The following is a 17,038-nucleotide window of genomic DNA, read 5'->3' on the forward strand; positions in this document are numbered from 1 at the left end:
GAGTCGTTTCCTGCTCTGCTTCCTTCTTTTGGAAAAGGAGCTATTATTTATTTATTAGGTGTAGGATTTGATGGATAAACCACCTGATACGAAACATATCAAGGCGGCTTACATAAAATTAAGAGAATTTTAAAACAGACTGCCATTAAAAGCAATTTAAAAAACAGTAACTAAACTGATTGTTAGATAATAATGAAAACCGTTAAATAACTAACAAAAACAAAATTATGCCCCCATCTTCACACAGATGGACACATGCACCCCTACTGCATGTATTTTCCTCCAGAGTATCAAGTGTGCACAAAGTACATGGATGGGGAGATCAGAGGCCCAAGCAAGAAAATGGGGGCAGCCAAAAGCAGGGGATGGCTGTTAATGGTGAGGTGGTGCATGGGCAGCAAGGGTGCTGTGATTGTGTGATGATCTCCAAGGCTGGCCCTCCCAGGAGATCATCCTACTGGGATGAGGGACAGTCTTTCCTTCCTCCTTCCTGCCGCACCAACAGCCTGTTCCTCTGGGCAGAGGCAGATTCACTTTCCTCCATATCTGGTTGCATTGAGCCCAGTGTACATGTGTGGAGTAAGAGAAGGTTGGGCTGGCTGGGTTGGAGGCCAGAAAGAGGCTGGCGTAGGCACAGTTATTGTGGAGGAGGGCATGTTAGACAGGAGCAGAGGGGGAGATGTTGCCTGTGGGTGTGGGGCTCTCCTCCAGCAGGGAAAACTTTGGTCTGTGCCTGTGAAGGGGAAGAATCCCTTCTTGCTTCTCCACTCCCAGGATTCTTGTTTTCTTTGTGATGGTTCATTTGGCTGATGGGGGGGGAAAGCCCCAGTAACCATGGGGCAGCCTAAAGCTCTGTGTGGAAGGGCATCTGTTTTCTCTCCTGCTTGCTCTGTGTTTGCAGGGCTCGGCTGTGTAGATTCTCTGCAGGATTCTCTGTCTAAAGCCACTGCCATTCACTGTAGAAATCTCAAATATATAAAGTGCTTACAATTTATCCTGTGCTCTAAGATGTGTGGACATTGCAAGTTAAGTTGATGGCTTCTGCAACATGCGGTAAAGTATACTCTCTTGTGTAGCTTCAAAAGCTTCAAAGACTTGGTCTTTGCCCTTCAGCTCAGCAGTGGGCTGGGGGTGTCATGTTTCCTCCTCTTCTTCTTTAAAACACTAATATAATGAGGTAATGAAGTGCAACATCTGCTTTAGACCAAGTGTCCAAAACTAGGGATTGTCTTCCCAGAAATATCCCAATAAATCCCTTCAGGATGGAGTTGGGATCACATCTTTGCTGCTCTCTCCTGTTTAGGCTTTTCAATAGACCTTGGTCAAACTGTTCTGCCTTAATACCGTTAGTATTAATAATAATAATAATAATAATATTAAAGAGGTTCTCTATCCCCAAATGGCCTAAGAGAGAACACAAATGAGACACCAGCAACAGTCACTGGAGTGATGCTGTGCTGGGGTTGGATAAAGATGGGTGCTCTCCCCATGCTGGAGCCAGCGTGGTGTAGTGGTTAGAGTGCTGGACTAGGACCGGGGAGAACTGAGTTCAAATCCCCATTCAGCCATGAGACTAGCTGGGTGACTCTGGGCCAGACACTTCTCTCTCAGCCTAACCTACTTGACAGGGTTGTTGTGAGGAGAAACTCAAGTATGTAGTACACTGCTCTGGGCTCCTTGGAGGAAGAGTGGGATATAAAATGTAAAAATTAATAAATACAAGAGAATCACCACTTTGAAAGGGGCCTTTTTGCCCAGGTTGTAGGCTCCGCTATATCCTATCCTGATTGCAAGAGCTGAAGATGTACCCCACTGGCTTCTGAGCGAGTAATGTTTACTGTATGCAGCTGGGATGCCCTAAAATTAGGCAGGTTTCTAAACAAACCCTGAGAGCTGGAAACATAGGATCACAATGGGGTGGGGGCAGAACTTCAGTGCAGAAGAGGTCAAGAAAGCTGCTCAGGGTGCACCTTCCTTATGAGGCTAGGCTGCAGCATCTGAGGCTCTTTAGTTTGGAAAAGAGGCGACTAAGGGGAGACATGATCAAGGTGTACACAATTATGCATGGAGTGGACAGAGACAACTTTTTCTTCCTTTCTCACAACACTAGAGCCAGGGGTCATCCCAGGAAACTGATTGCCAAGAAATTTAGGACCAACAAGAGGAAGTACTTTTTCCACACAGCGCATAATTAATCTATGGAATTCTTTGCCATGGGATGTGGTGCTGGCCACTAATTTGGATGGCTTTAAAAGGGGGCTTAGACAAATTCATGGAGGACAGTTCTATCAATGGTTTCTAGTCTGGTGGCTATAGGCCACCTCCAGCCTCAGAGGCAGGATGTCTCTGAATACCAGTTGCAGGGGAGCAACAGCAGGAGAGAGGGCATGCCCCTTTCAACTCCTGCCTGTGGGCTCCTCAGAGGCATGTGGTGGCCACTGTGGGAAACAGGATGCTAGACTAAATAGGCCTTAGGCCTGATCCAGTAGGGCTGTACTTATGTTCTGTACCAAAGTGACAGCTGCCTGGAAATCAGAGCCTTTTCTCTGCACCAGGAGCCTTTCTTTCCAAGCCAGGGGGAGGAATCTCAGTCCTTATGCTCCAACGGAAGGCATGTTTCATATGGAAGCTGCCTTACACCAAGTCGGACCACTGATCCATCTATTTCTGAATTGCCTACATGGTAGCGGCTTCTCCAGGGTTGCAGGCAGGAGTCTCTCTCAGCCCTATCGTGGAGGTGCCAGGGAGGGAACTTGGAACCTTCTGCATCCAAGCATGCAGATGCTCTTCCCAGAGCGGCCTCATCTCCTTAGGAGAATATTTTACAGTACTCACATGTAGTCTCCCATTCAAATGCAAACCAGTACAGACCCTGCTTAGCAAAGGGAACGACCCATGCTTGCTCCCACAGGACCAGCTCTCCTCAGCCTTCCATGGCTAAGCTGGATAACTTCTGTGCTGGATCGAACAAAGCCAGGGTTAGGCAACCATGGCTCTCCAGCTCTTACTGGACTACAACTCCCAAGATCCCCAGCTGCAATTTATTGGCTGGAGAGCCAAGGTTACCTAGCCCTGAACTGAGCTGTGGGAATATCCCTGGCAGTCAGAAATGCTTGCTAGGATTCCCCACCCACTATTCACTCACAGCAGGAAATTACACCAACATGCATCTCTTGTCTCTACTCACAGGAAGACCTTGACACACCCTTGGACTCTGAGTGACCCATTCCTCTTTCTGCATCCTGTATCCACATTTCCCCTGCGACTTAACACTCCCCCCATCCCATCTCTCATCAGATACAGGGAAGATGGAGTTGGTACTGCTGGTTTTATTTCTTATTGTCCTCATCTCCCCTTGCAGGTCTCCACTTCCTAATCCGTTCCCTTCCTCCCTCCCTCCCTCCCCCGGATCCAAAGCAACTGAATTTCACCAGCACTGGCCTTGGTAACAAAGGGCCACCCAGTCTTTCTGCAACTTGCCATTACAGGCTACTGCATTCTCCTAACCGCCTCTCCCTCTCCACCATGGTAGCATGATGCACTTCTCTCTTTCCTGTCCTACTGGGAGGCGTTTTGGGAGGAATCCAGTGAGCCTGGCTTGAAGATCAGTCAGAAGCTAGAGAGATAAGATAGTGGGCAGGAAGAACAGGGCCAAGAAAAAGACTGGAGCTGAAAACGAGGATCAGGGGGGCTAGAGCTGGCTCTGATGAAATTCACACTTCCCCAGTTGCACCAGTAAATGCCTAACTCATAAAGAGCAGCTTCTAAGGAATACAGGAAGCCCCACCTCTTCCTGAAACTGGTTAGATCCGTACTAGGTAGGGCCTGCTCCCCCCTAATCCAGAGTAGACCAATGAGAAGTGACTCTGAATATCCAGGCAGGCACTCCCTCATTGGTACTGGATCTCAGCCCTCCCCTTCTGTTGGTGCTGCTCATCTTGGGTTCACCAAGTGGAGTCTTATGGCAGGCCAGAGGTCCAGATGGTGGGGGGATGATCTCTCCTATGGGAAGGGCAAGCTCCGGTTGTCACTCAGCCCTGACCTGACAACCCTGTTTTTACAGCATTTGTTGGTGTCAGAAATGGTCCAAGAAGGAGCTTCCCTCCAGTTAGGGCTTCCCTGGCCTGTAGTGTGGCTGTGAGAGATACTTGTGACTTCCTCTTCTTGACTTCCTTCCTGGGACTATTCAAAGCCTGGTGAGGAAAGAGCATCCAACTCCTAGGAACAGACTGAATCTCCCAGTCCCAGGCACTCACCCTGGTTCTCCCACTCCAAGCCTTGCTGCATATGGGAGGATAGGACTTTAAAGATCCTTTGCCACCTGGCCCTTGGTGTGGCTGTGGTCAGGAGAGCAATCTATCCATTTTGACTTGGGCTCTCCAGTTATTTGTTCTTCTTGGAACTAGACTTGTTTCTTTCAGTTCCCAAACTTGACCTCACTTCTTGATTGGAAGATAGAGAAGATCCATTTGTCCAACCATTAGTCTCACATGGCCAAAGAGTCTTTGTAAAGTTATTGTTTTCTCCAAACAATCAATCAGTTTACCTGCAAAACTTTGTTTCTCCTTAAGATGGGGTGGGGGGGGAATCCTGTGAATCAGAGAGGACCACCAATGAGCACATATTTGTTTTACAACTTCACTGTAGTGGGTAGCTAGGGGGTACCTGGTCCTGGAAATCTACAGGAGCCCTGTGACTGGTAGCCAGGCCCAACCTGAGACCAGTCCAAGTTGAAAGATATTTCCCCCTCTTTTGGGAGGAGGAGGGGTCAACAGTGAGGTTTGGAGCTACTTTCTGTTTTGTAGTTTAGTCTGCTGGAAGCTAGAAAGAGAGAGATAGGAGCCAGAAAAGGCTGGAATCACCCTCTCTCCCCCAGATTCACATTGGGAGGCTTGGACTGACAAAGGTGATTCCAGTGTAACTTCCGTGAAAGAAATGCTTTAAGGAAGGACTGCCATCTGAGCAAACAGATTTTGTTTCTAGTGTGCCCGTGCATAATACAAATTGATTCCCCCCCCCCCCCGATTACCAGCACTTATTTTTTCTCTCGGCAATAGCAATAGCACTTACATTTATATACCGCTCTATAGCCGGAGCTCTCTAAGCGGTTTACAGTGATTTAGCATATTGCCCCCAACATTCTGGGTACTCATTTTACTGACCTCGGAAGGATGGAAGGCTGAGTCAACCTTGAGCCCCTGGTCAGGATCGAACTTGTAACCTTCTGGTTACAGGGCAGCAGTTTTACCACTGCGCCACCAGGGGCTCTTCAAATGCTTCCAGCTAAAACCTCTTTCTTCTTTATAGCAGTGGTTTGTAAATGCTCTGTGAGAAAGAGGAGGCAAGTTCCCTAGTACCACGTCAATGAACCTTGGAGCCTAGTGGTCACCAATTACACCTGTCCTGCGCGAATCCTTCTTTGATTCCAGTTGGATGGTGTGTGGTCTCCTACTCTGGGCTGTCCCTAGAGGGGTGCAGGGCTGAGTGTGAATCAGCATGTGCAGGGCCTCCTTAACATTTCACTCTAATAGACATTATATGTAACAGTGTACGCCACTTTGAGTCTTTTGCAGGACCATCTCAAGCCTATTAGAACAAGTCTAGTAAGCCTTCAGAGAGTCTCAGTTTTTAACCTTGTGCTTTGCAGGAAAAAAAACTCCCCCTGCCCACTCTTACCATGGCAGAAGAATGCAGTAGTCCTTTAAGTCTTTGCCCAGCCATTCCAGAATAACGTGTGGGTTCCTGAGGGCCCAAACAGCTACTGAACAAAGAAGATTGTGAGGATGTAACAAGTATATTCATGCAGATATGCATTCGCAGAAACATTTCAACATGCAACTTAACATTTTCCCATCCCACATATTCCTTTCTTCACTCCCACCCTCTCTGTTTCTAAAGGATCCAATTCTGATGTGCCCCCTTAGTGTTCCCCTCTATGTTCCTAAGCATTTAGGAATCTATATATATATATTTCTCCTGGGTGTGCCCAGGAGAAATGTGTCCCGGCAGCCCAGCTGATTGGCTGGGCTGCGGGGGCGCCTGATTGGTCCTGGCGCACCCAGGAGAACGGCGGCGGCCATGGCCGGGGAGCCAGGCGGGCCCGGCCACGGAGTCGAGGCGGCGGGCCTGGCAGGGCCCGGCCGCGGAGGCGAGGCGGCGGGCCTGGCCGGGCCCGGCGGCACTCTTGGGCCCAGCCGTGGTGATGGGCCCGGCGGCGGCAGCAGCACTCTCCGGCCCGGCGGCGGCGGCACCCTCGGGCCCGGCGGCGGCGGCGGCACCCTCGGGCCTGGCCGTGGAGGTAAGGCGGCGGGCCCGGCCGCAGCGCAGGCGGCGGTGGGCCCGGCCACACTAGAAGCACAGATGCTCTGTGCCCGGGCCCACTAGTACAAAATATAAGCATTTTCAAGGGCAAGAGAGACAGGCAGCTTGTAAAATAAGTTACTTGCAATCTGATTTGCAAAGCCGTCTTTTGAAGTAAGTGTATAAAGACAGACACAGACCATCAAATAACGGAACACCAGAGAATCCACTCCTTGTGTGCCCCCCCCCATTAATTCCAAGTTTCACAGCAGGCACGATTCATTGCAAGCTGCATAGCAAAGAGGACTCCCCCACTTCCAAATCACCTTTGGGGATTCAAACCACCGCACCACACAATACAACTCCAGCATGTCTGGGCAGAAAAAATGTACTCAGAATGCATATCATAGCTGCACATTAAAGGTAAAGTTGTGCTGTCGATTTGGTGTCGATTTCTGGCGATCACAGAGCCATGTGGTTGTCTTTGGTAGAATACAGGAGGGGTTTACCATTGCCTCCTCCTGCACAATATGAAATGATGCCTTTCAGCATCTTGCTATATTGCTGCTGCCAAATATAAGTGTTTCCAATAGTCTGGGAAAGATATCAGCAGGGATTTGAACCAGCAACCTCTTGCTCCCTCGGCAAGTTACTTCCCTGCTGTGCCATTAGGTAGCTCAGCTGCACATTATGGTAGCCCTATGTGTGCTGAATTTGAATTTAAGCAGTGCAGCCAATTATTTTTAAAGAATGAAATGAAACAATGCAACACCAAAGAATCTACTACTTGTGTGCATCCCCTTCCCCCATACAATTGCACATTTCATAGCAAGCACAAGTTATTGCAGGTATAAGTGACGCAGCAGGGAAATGCTTGACTAACAAGCAGAAGGTTGCCAGTTCAAATCCCTGCTGGTACTATATTGGGCAGCAGCAATATAGGAAGATGCTGAAATGCATCATCTCATACTGTGTGGGAGGAGGCAATGGTAAACCCCTCCTATATTCTACCAAAGAAAACCACAGGGCTCTGTGGTCACCAAGAGTCGAAACTGACTGGACGGCACACTTTACAAGTTACACAGCAAGCAGGATTATTCCTCCAGCTCAGTTTGAAGCTGGGGGAATAATCCTAATAAATATTATTACATTTATAAACCACCCCATCCAGAGGCTCTGGGCGGTGTACAACTTTTTAAAAGACATAAAAGCACACAATTCAAAACACAGTGCTAAAAACAATATAAAAACAATTCAAAAACAATTAAAACCAATTAAATTACTTTTTAAAAACAACAACACTTATTGTACCATGATGTGTGGAATATGAATTTAAGCAGTTTAAATAGTGATTTTTAAGGGATTTTAAAAGAGAAATACAGTAACACTAGAGAATCTACTCCTTGTGTGCATCCCTCCCTCCCCCAATATAATTGCAGGGTTCACATAGCAGGAAGGAGTCCTTGCAGGTTTCACACAGCAGAGAGGATTCTCCCAGTTTCAGATTAGCTGTGGGCTTTAACTCCCCCTTACACCCCACGGCATGCACCAAAATTAACCCAAATGTGTCTACCTACATTTGGGTTAATGCAAATTAACTACCTGCACAAATTCTAGCTTGTGGCTGGCTCTCCCAGTGTTTGGTCCAAGCCCCATCTCAGGCAGCATCGACTCCATTCTATGGGGCTCTATACTCAACAGAAAGCCACACACAGCTTCCAGCTCTCAGGGTAAATGTTGAGCGAAGCCACTTCGAATTACACTCACAGCATGAGGGAAGCAGCCTCTCCCTTCTGCTCTCAGGTTTTTTTTTGGGTGCAGGTTCACATCACATGCCTCTGTGCTTTCTTTCTAGCCGTGGGGGGCGGGGGAGAGCACTCCTTGGCTAGGAACATAATGTTGCCTTCTAAACCTTGTGTCCTAGAGCGGGAGCATTTGTATACACTAACAGATTTCTTCCCTTTTTTCCAGCATGTGTGTGATGTTTTAACCACTGACAATCTTAAGCAAGCAGACTAATATTGTTCAAAAAATTCAACAAGTAAGCCAGCGTGGTGTAGTGGTTAGAGTGCTGGACTAGGACCGGGAGACCCAAGTTCAAATCCCCATTCAGCCATGAGACTTGCTGGGTGACTCTGGGCCAGTCACTTCTCTCTCTCAGCCTAACCTACTTCACAGGGTTGTTGTGAGGAGAATCCTAAGTATGTAGTACACCACTCTGGGTTCTTTGGAGGAAGAGCGGGATATAAATGTAAAAATAAATAAATATATATATAAACAAATAAACTTGAGCAAACACAGAGGTTTTACTTTTGTTACTACTATGACTACTACTACGAATATTTATATACCGCTCTTCAACCAAAGTTCACAAAGCGGTTTACAAAGAAAAACAAATGCTTAAATAAAATGGTCCCCTGTCCCCAAAGGGCTCACAATCTAAAAGACTTAACTAGAATGTAATCTGGTGTTTTCAGAAAAAACTCACTTAAAACCAGCATTTTAAAAACCTGGAAATACAGCGAGATAAGCTAGAATTTGGAAGACGAAGCCCGATTTGTGTGTGGCATGGGTCCAAAGGTCTCAAATGGACTTTGGGGTAGGTTTGACAGGTGCGTGAACGCACACACTGAGGCGCTTTACACGATCATTGTGAAGAGCCTGCCGCTTTGGGTGGCTGGCTCCATCACGGAGCCGGCAGGGGCTGCGGGGATCAGGGGCCGTGTGGCCCCTGGAAATTCCAGGATGCCCTGCACAAGAGCAGGGCATCCTGGAGAGACCCCCGAGCCCAGGAAGCTGCTTGCAGCCTCCCGTCGGGGGTCTCCTTGTGTGTTGCCGTGGCACGGAGCTGCACTGCAGCAATACACGATGAAATAAACAGGGTTAGCAGAGCACTCGCTTCACCAACCTTGTTTAACAGGAGGGGAATTTTAGCGGGTTACCCATTTTGGAACCCATTTTCGCAGGCGAGCCCGGTGGTTCCCAGGATGACTGGAAAGCGGGTTAAACTCCCGTAGCCTGCTTTCCAGTGATCATGAGAATACCCTCACTCTCTTCCCAAGGAGACTCGTGGTCGGGGCGTAACTACTATTAGGCAAGGGGAGGCGGCTGCCTGGGGGCCCCCACGCCTCGAGGGGCCCCCCAGAGGCAAGTCACAAGGCTATATATTGTGAAGTGCATGTGTGTATCAGCGAGGGGCCCATTTTAAAATGTTGTCTCTGGGCCCACTTCAGCCTTGTTACGCCCCTGCCCGTGGTAACAACCCAGTGCGGAAATGCTCCCGAAGCAAGCAAGCAAACGGGAAAAAATGTCCGCTTTTGCTTTAAGAGTAGCCTCTCAGCAACATGATCATGTGGTCTAGGTGTTCAGACAGAGCAGAACAATCGCGGAGCTCGATGAGAGTTGCTGGGGGAGGAACTGCACATTCCATCCCTCCCCTGACGACTGGGAGGCTGCACAACCCGAAGGAAGCACACATCTGCGGCGGCATGGGGGTGCCTGGGCCCTACAGCGAGACCAGGAGCCAGCAGGAGGGGCCCGCTGCACCTATTCGTCGGCTGGGCTATGTGGTGGGAAAAGGTCACAGCAGAAATTTGTTGTTTTCCCCAGGTTCGGGGCGGGGAGGGGGGAGGACAATCTCATCCTGCTTTGCGTCCTGCTTGCTCTCTCTGTGTTTGCAGGGCTCGGCTGTGTAGAGGGCTCCCTGCCTGTCCGCCCGCCCTGCATTTCTCACCTGCAGCATCAGCAGCTCCCTCCAGTTTGTGCAAAGAAAGCGCCCTGGGGGCCTGGCTGCCAAGCGGAAGGGATTGGGGAGCCCCAGGATATAGACACCTTCGGTCTGTCTTTCGGCAAGAGTCCCCCTAAGCAAATTCCCCCCCTCTTCTGTCTTTTTGCTGGATTTAACCAGGGGAAGGGCAGGAAAAGGAGGAGCGATTTGCTTCCTCTTTGCTTGCTGGCAGCTGGGTAGTCACACTAAGGGTTAAAGGGCGATCAGAGCTTCCAGATTCCTAGAGAGGCGGCTGGTGGTGATGATGGGAGTTATAGTTCAACAACGCCTGGAGTGCAGAGTTTGCCTATCTCTGCTCTAAGGGTTAAAGGGAGAGCTGAGCTTCCAGATTTCTTAGACGTGCACCTAACATTTAGACATGCACCTTTCATCATTTTAACTTTTTAGTTTTAATTGTTGAAATGTTTTAATCTTTTATTGTCCTGTAAACCGCCCAGAGAGCTTACGTTTTGGGCGGTATATTCATGTATCAAATAAATAAATAAAAGATGGAAAAGGCAAATTGTAGCGTGGAGTCCATATTATTATTAATTATTATTATTATTAATTATTAACATATGGACTCTTGGCACCCATAGAGCCCCGTGGTTGTATTTGGTAGAATACAGGAGGTGTTTACCATTGCCTCTTCCTTCGCAGTGTGGGAGATGATGCCTTTTGGTATCTTCCTGTATTGCTGCTGTCTGGGAAACATACCGGCGGGGATGCTCTACCTCTTCTCCTTAGGCAAGTTACTTTCTGGCTGCACCATTAGGTGGCTAAGATGAAAGGAGCTGTGAATTTCCAGAGTCCTTTCCTGCTCTGCTCCCTTCTGGTGTAGAAGGAGTGGTTATTTATTTGATGAATTATTTGATTTATGAACCACCTGCTATGAAACATCTCAAGGTGGTTTACATAAAATTCAGAAAATTTTAAAACAGCAATTAAAAGCAATTTTAAAAACAGTATCTAAACTTAATGTTAAAGTATAATGAAAATCGTTAAATAACTTCCAAAAAAAAATTATGCCCCCACTTCCACGCAGACACACACATCCACCCCTACTGCATGTACATCCCCCCAAAGGATCAGGTGTGTGCAAAGTACATGTATGGGGAGGTCAGAGTCCCAATCTCCCAAGCAAGAAAGTGGGGGCAGCCAATGGGGCGGGGGGGAGGTGATCTCCGAGGCTGCCCCCCCCAGGAGATCATCCTACCCAGTGCTGGGATGAGGACTGAGAATCTTTTCTCCCCACTTCCTGCCAGACCAACAGCCTGTTCCTCTAGGCATTGAGCCCAGTGTACATGTGTGAAGTGAGAAAAGGTCCTGTTGGCTGGGTTGGAGGCCAGAAAGAGGCTGGCGTAGACACAGTTCTCCTCTTGTGGAGAAGGGCATGTTAGGGGGGAACAGAGGGGGAGATGTTGCATGTGGGTGTGTGGGGCTTTCCTCCAGCTGGGGAAAGCTTTGGTCTGTGCCTGTGAAGGGAAGGAATCCCCTCTTGCTTCTCCTCTCCCTGGATTCTCATTTCCTTTGTGGTGGTTCAGGGGAGAAGCCCCAGTAGCCAGGGGGAAGACTAAAGCTCTGTGTGGAGGGGCATCTGTTTTGCATGCAGATGGTCCCAGGTTCAAGTCCTGGTAGCTGGGAAAGACCTCTCTCTGTCTGATGCCACTGCCATTCACTGTAGAAACCTTAACTATCCAACAAACAAACAACCCCTTTGCTTTAAGAGGAGAGTTAAGGTGTTTACAATTTCACCTGTGCTCTAGGAAGCGTGGACATTGCAAGTTGAATTGATCACTTCTGCCCCATGCAGTGAAGACTTGTACAGTCTCTCGTGTAGCTTCAACTTATGCAAAGTGTCTTTGCCCTTCCGCTCAACAATGGGCTGAGGACGTCATGTTTCCCTCTCTTCTTTAAACACAAATACGAGGAGGCTTCATCTTTTAAAAGTACAACATCTACTTTAGACCAAGTGTCCAAAACTAAAGATTGTCTTCCAGAAATATCCCACCAATAAACCCTTTCAGGCTGGTGTTGAGATCATATTTTTGCTGCTATCTCCCGTTTAGGCTTTTCAATAGACTTTGATGAAGTTGTTCTGTCTTTTCTTTACTAGTATGGGCTACCTCATATATAACCTGGGTAATAAGGGGGCTTCTAGTTAAGCTTGTATTTGCTGTAGCACTCATTTTAGGTACATTGAAATAACTGGGCACAGGAAATGCTCAAATACCTATATCCCTCAGAGGGGGGTAGTATTTGGGATATTTTTCTTCTCTCAAAAGCTGCTTTTGCATGTTTTGTTACAATGCATTAGGAATGTAATGCCATTCAACATTTTTTTTAAAAAAGTCAATCGGTCCTTTCAGGATCCTCATGAGGAAAACAACCTTCTACCACAACCCTCTGAGACTTGCTTCTCAATGATCTCTTTCTCACGATCTGAGAAGGGCTTGGCGGGCAGAGGGGGAAGAAGGTTCAGAAATCCCATAATGCACAGCCTGAGTGTGCAGGGCATTGTGGGGACCACCCGGGCACTGACCCCGAGCAGCATCGACACAAGAGCACTTAGCCTGGGTTGCCCTTGCGCCCTTAACTCTAAGCAGTGGGCTCCCGCAATGCGTTTGCTGCCGCACCACTGCTTGAAGCCGCGCAACTCCTGGCAGTTCACACGCAGGCAAGGCCAGGATTGGCTACCTTAGCCCAGTCTTGGTTGAGTGTGTGAACAGCCTCTTTATGCAGAGGTGCTCTTACCCCCAGACCTTGGGGTGCCGGTCCATGGCCTCCTGAGTCCGGGTGTGTGTCCAAATATCCGGGGGGGGGGGCTCCTGCCGCCACCCCGCAGCCGCCCTGCCTCTTTGTGTCTACCCGCCACTGCCCTGCTAGGAGGAGTGTGCAATTAAACTGAATTGCTTTGCAGCAGTCCTCTGGGCACTCCTCCTAGCATTTCCTTGGCTGTTCCTATTCTCACTTACTTTCCTCCTGCTCCTCCTCTCTCTTTGCTGCCCTCCTTTCCTGCCTGGACCACCACCACCACCTCTAGCTCCTCCTCGCATCTGTCTGGCGCTGCTCCATCCTCCCTCCCTCCCAGCCCGCGTCCTCCCCAGCTCCTTCCCTTCTCCGGCTTCTTCCTGGCTCTCACCGCTGGAGCCCTAGTCACTCGCCTGCCCCTGTGTCCTTGAGGAGGGCCACGGCTGGCCTTCCTGGGTCCCTTCCTGTGCCCTGGGTGCTCTTCCACTGGGTTCTGGTCTTCCGCCGCCCATCTCCTCCTCTCCCTCCCTGGGTCCCCCCGCCCGTGCTGGAGGGCCTTAGCTGTAGAAAAGGCAAATTCTATGCTAAGGATCATTAGGAGTGGGATAGAAAATATGAATGCTAATAATATAATGCCAATATACAAATCTCTGGTGCAGCCACATTTGGAGTACTGTGTGCCACATCTGGAGTGCTGGTCATCAAATGTTAAGAAGGTCATTATAGTACTGGAAAGCATGTAGAAGAGGGCCACCAAGATGCTACAGCATCTGGGGCTTTTTAGTTTGGAAAAGAGGCAACTATGGGAGAAAATTATAGAGGTGAATAAAACTATGCATGGAGGAGAGAGAGAATTTTTTCTTCCTCTCTCACACTAGAACCAGGGTCATCCTATGCAACTGAAGGCCAGGAAATTTAGGACTGACAAAAGAAAGCATTTTTTCACACAGAACATAATTAATATATAGAATTCTCAACCACAGGATGTGGTGATGGCCACTAGCTTAGATGGCTTTTAAAGGGGCTTAGAAAAATTCATGGAAGACAGGTTTATCAATGGCAATTAGTCTAGTGGCTATTGGCCACCTCCAACCTCAGACACAAGATGCCTCTTGTAGCAGATTAAAGCCTTTGTCTGAGCTAGCTCACGTGAAATAAAATGCCAAGTCATTCCTGCTGAGCTGCCTGAGTGGGCCTCTCATAAAACTATTCTGTATTACTAGTAGATGCAAAATGCTGCCACCAAGCACCCTACAATTTGCAAAAAACCAGACCAGTGGATTGGGTGCTGTAACCCAAGGTCCGTCTGTAACTGGGTATTGGGCAAATACAAAACAACCCCCTTCCACACATGTAAGCTTACATGGGATGAGAATAACTGACAGCTGCTGAGCTCCTGAGGACGTGTTTGCACCAGAGAAATTCCCCTTCTCCTGCGGAGATAAAAACCCCCTGAGAGGCTTGTAAAAAGTAAAAAAAAAAAAAAAACTGGGAAAAAAACCTTTTATTCAAAAGGCTACAAAAATAGGTTGTCTCAAGCTTCAATAATAGGTTGCATTTAAGAATGCTTAAATGGTTTTTTGTTTTTTACATTTTATATCCCACTTTTCCTTCAAGGAGCACAGAGCAGTGTACTACATACTTAAGTTTCTCCTCACAACAACCCTGTGAAGTAGGTTAGGCTGAGAGAGAAGTGACTGGCCCAGAGTCACCCAGCTAGTCTCATGGCTGAATGGGGATTTGAACTCGGGTCTTCCCGGTCCTAGTCCAGCACTCTAACAACTACACCACGCTGGCTCAGAGTTAGAGAGACTTTTTCAATTACTAAACTGGTTCTGTCTGAGGCTGTCTCAGCTTTTAGAAACAGATAAAAATACTTAGTTCGTTACAAAAATAGGTTGTTTTTATGCGTGCTTAAATGCTTACAGAGGCTTTTGCAATGCCCTAGGTGTGTTGAGTGTAGACTAGTTTATTTCAATTATGTTGCAGGTAAACAATAATAGAACAGTATCAGGAATATGCAAAAGCACACATATAAAGAAATATAAGTTCTTAATGCACAGTCTGACCAAACAAACTGTTCCCTATGCTGAATTCCCTTTCTCTTGCTCACCCAATTCCTGATGAAAATCAAGCTTCCTGCAATCCTTTCTTTTAAGGACCTGCAGTTATTCCATGAGAGAAACCTCCATGCTGGCTTCAACCATGATGGTGCAAAACTCCATTGCCCTTTACTAAGCTTTTCTGCACACGCTTCTTTCCCACAAAGACCACCCTTCTTGTTCCCAGAATACCCAGCAACCACTAGGTCCCACCCACCTGGTGTACTGATTGGCTGCCCCAGAGATCACCAGCCTGTCAGTCGAGACAAGGTTTCACTCCCTGTTAACTCTTTAGAGCAGGCCTGCTCAACTTAGGCCCCCCAGCTGTTTTTGGACTACAGCTCCCATAATCCCCAGCCACAGTGACCAATAGGTATTATGGGAATTGTAAGCCAACATCTGCAGGAGGGCCGAAGTTGAGCAGGCCTGCTTTAGAGGGAGGGGAGGCTGATTACTACACCTCTGAATAACAGTTGCAGGGCAGCAACAGAAAGAAAGAGGTCATGCCTTCACCTCTTATCTGTGGGCTTCTCAGAGGCATATGGTGAGGCACTGTGTGAAATGGGATGCTGGACTGGGTAGGCCTTTGGCCTGATCCAGCAGGGCTGTTCTTATGTTCTTATCACACACACAGTATATGTTACCATAACATTTTAAGAATGAAGAGTATTTTACAGTTTCCTTTCTTTCTTCCATTTCACAGGTTCAAGGATAGTTTAACCAAGTAACTGATGGGGAACAGATGCTTCTAAACACACAACTTGAGTTGTCAAAATAAAAGAATGCTTACTATGCGTCTTAAACATTACTCAGCAAGAAGAGACAATGAACATTTTTTTCCAGGCATTATCAGACAATACAACTTTTAATTCAATATAATTATCAGACAATACAAAAATTAACAAAATAACCATTTTGAATTTGACTGCAATCGTATATAAATTTTCCAGGCTGGGAGTAAGTTCCATTGTACCAAAGCCCTGGGGGTGGTCCAGCTGCAGTGGTCACCAGCTTATTTGGGGGTGACTGGGCCTTCTCTATAGCTGCCCTAGTCCTTTGCAATACACTCCATGAGAGTGTATTGCAATAAGAGCTTCTCCATCTTTAAAAAGTCTCCTTAAGATACACATGCTTTCTCAGGCTTTTTAATTAAAATATTTAATTTTTAAAATTGTTTTGGTTCTGTAAAAGTTGTTTAAATTTCTCCTTTTTTGTGGTGGTTGAATTTTGAATCATGTACACTGCTGAAAGACACACTTATCAGGCAGTCCATAAATAAAAATAAACTCAGACTTCTGAATAGCCATGTATAGCACTGCATTGTTAGGTAATATGAACTCAGAAATTCAGAGTCTATAAGAGTTCATCTAGTCCAATACTCAGCTTAACGTTGTAAAATATTTAATATTAGGGATGTGCACCGAATTGCTTCGGTGCAACAATCCAAGGGCGGCACGAGGTTCCCTTAAGAAGCAGGCAGGTCCTACCTGCCAATCCTCCAAGCCCCTGCCGGCCTGCCGTGGCATTATTTTTACGGAAAGACTTTCGTGCAAGCAGCAGCTTGTGCCACTTGCCCCTCTAAAATGCCGCAGCAATGGGATACGTCCCCGGCATGTAAATGGCATAGATGCATGTGCCGATGCCATGCGAGGGATGCCAGGGACCTGACCCATCCCATCGCAACGGTGCAGCATTTTAGAGGGCCGTGCGCACAAGCTGCTGATGCACGGAAGTATTTCCGTAGCAATAGCACTGCAGCGGGCTGGTGGGGGCTTGGAGGATGGGCAGAGGAGCGTTGCCTCCTGCCTGCCTCCTCTTAAGGGAACCCTGCGCCGAAACGTTTCAGCGCCAGGGAGCCGAAGCATTTTGGCGCCTCTCCAAAGAGGTGCCAAAATGCTTCGGGCTCGTCCCTATTTAATAGGCTTTTGTTTTGAGACATGAAGGCCATGTAGTAGTAGAACAAAACTAGAATATTGGCTAGCCTAGCATCACTAAAACTAATCACTGCCATTGTTTGAATGAGATCAATGAGAACCTGACAAAGCTGGTAGGGTGGATGGCGGGGCAGATATTTGATGCTGGTCACATCATTTTCTCTCCTATCTTTATCTCTGTCCCT

General features: G+C 47.7%; 1 protein-coding gene and 1 long non-coding RNA gene across 6 annotated transcripts; one reads left to right on the forward strand and one right to left on the reverse strand.

Annotated features, from left to right (window-relative positions):
* Window positions 1-2,983: 2,983 nt before the first annotated feature.
* Window positions 2,984-10,077, reverse strand: LOC128343391 (uncharacterized). Its single transcript, XR_008315497.1, has 3 exons — window positions 10,034-10,077; window positions 5,677-5,761; window positions 2,984-4,590 (listed from the first exon to the last, which is right to left on the reverse strand). It is a non-coding gene; the product is annotated as an uncharacterized LOC128343391 (long non-coding RNA).
* On the forward strand, window positions 6,075-16,219 carry LOC128343388 (myosin heavy chain IB-like). 5 transcript variants are annotated; one of them, XM_053292373.1, is made up of 4 exons: window positions 9,643-9,879; window positions 9,981-10,136; window positions 10,727-10,813; window positions 15,623-16,219. In XM_053292373.1, the coding sequence occupies exons 1-4, from the start codon at window positions 9,645-9,647 to the stop codon at window positions 15,637-15,639; spliced, it is 495 nt and encodes a 164-aa protein (XP_053148348.1). In that variant the 5' UTR covers window positions 9,643-9,644; the 3' UTR covers window positions 15,640-16,219. The 5 variants fall into 5 exon arrangements, 3 of the variants coding, with proteins under 3 accessions (XP_053148349.1, XP_053148348.1, XP_053148347.1); XM_053292374.1 differs by lacking the exons at window positions 9,643-9,879; window positions 9,981-10,136; window positions 10,727-10,813 and adding an exon at window positions 6,075-6,298; XR_008315495.1 differs by lacking the exons at window positions 9,981-10,136; window positions 10,727-10,813 and having other exon boundaries at window positions 9,642-9,879.
* Window positions 16,220-17,038: the final 819 nt, after the last annotated feature.

The sequence above is a fragment of the Hemicordylus capensis genome, chromosome 2, assembly GCF_027244095.1.
Source record: "Hemicordylus capensis ecotype Gifberg chromosome 2, rHemCap1.1.pri, whole genome shotgun sequence".
Classification (NCBI taxonomy): domain Eukaryota; kingdom Metazoa; phylum Chordata; class Lepidosauria; order Squamata; family Cordylidae; genus Hemicordylus; species Hemicordylus capensis.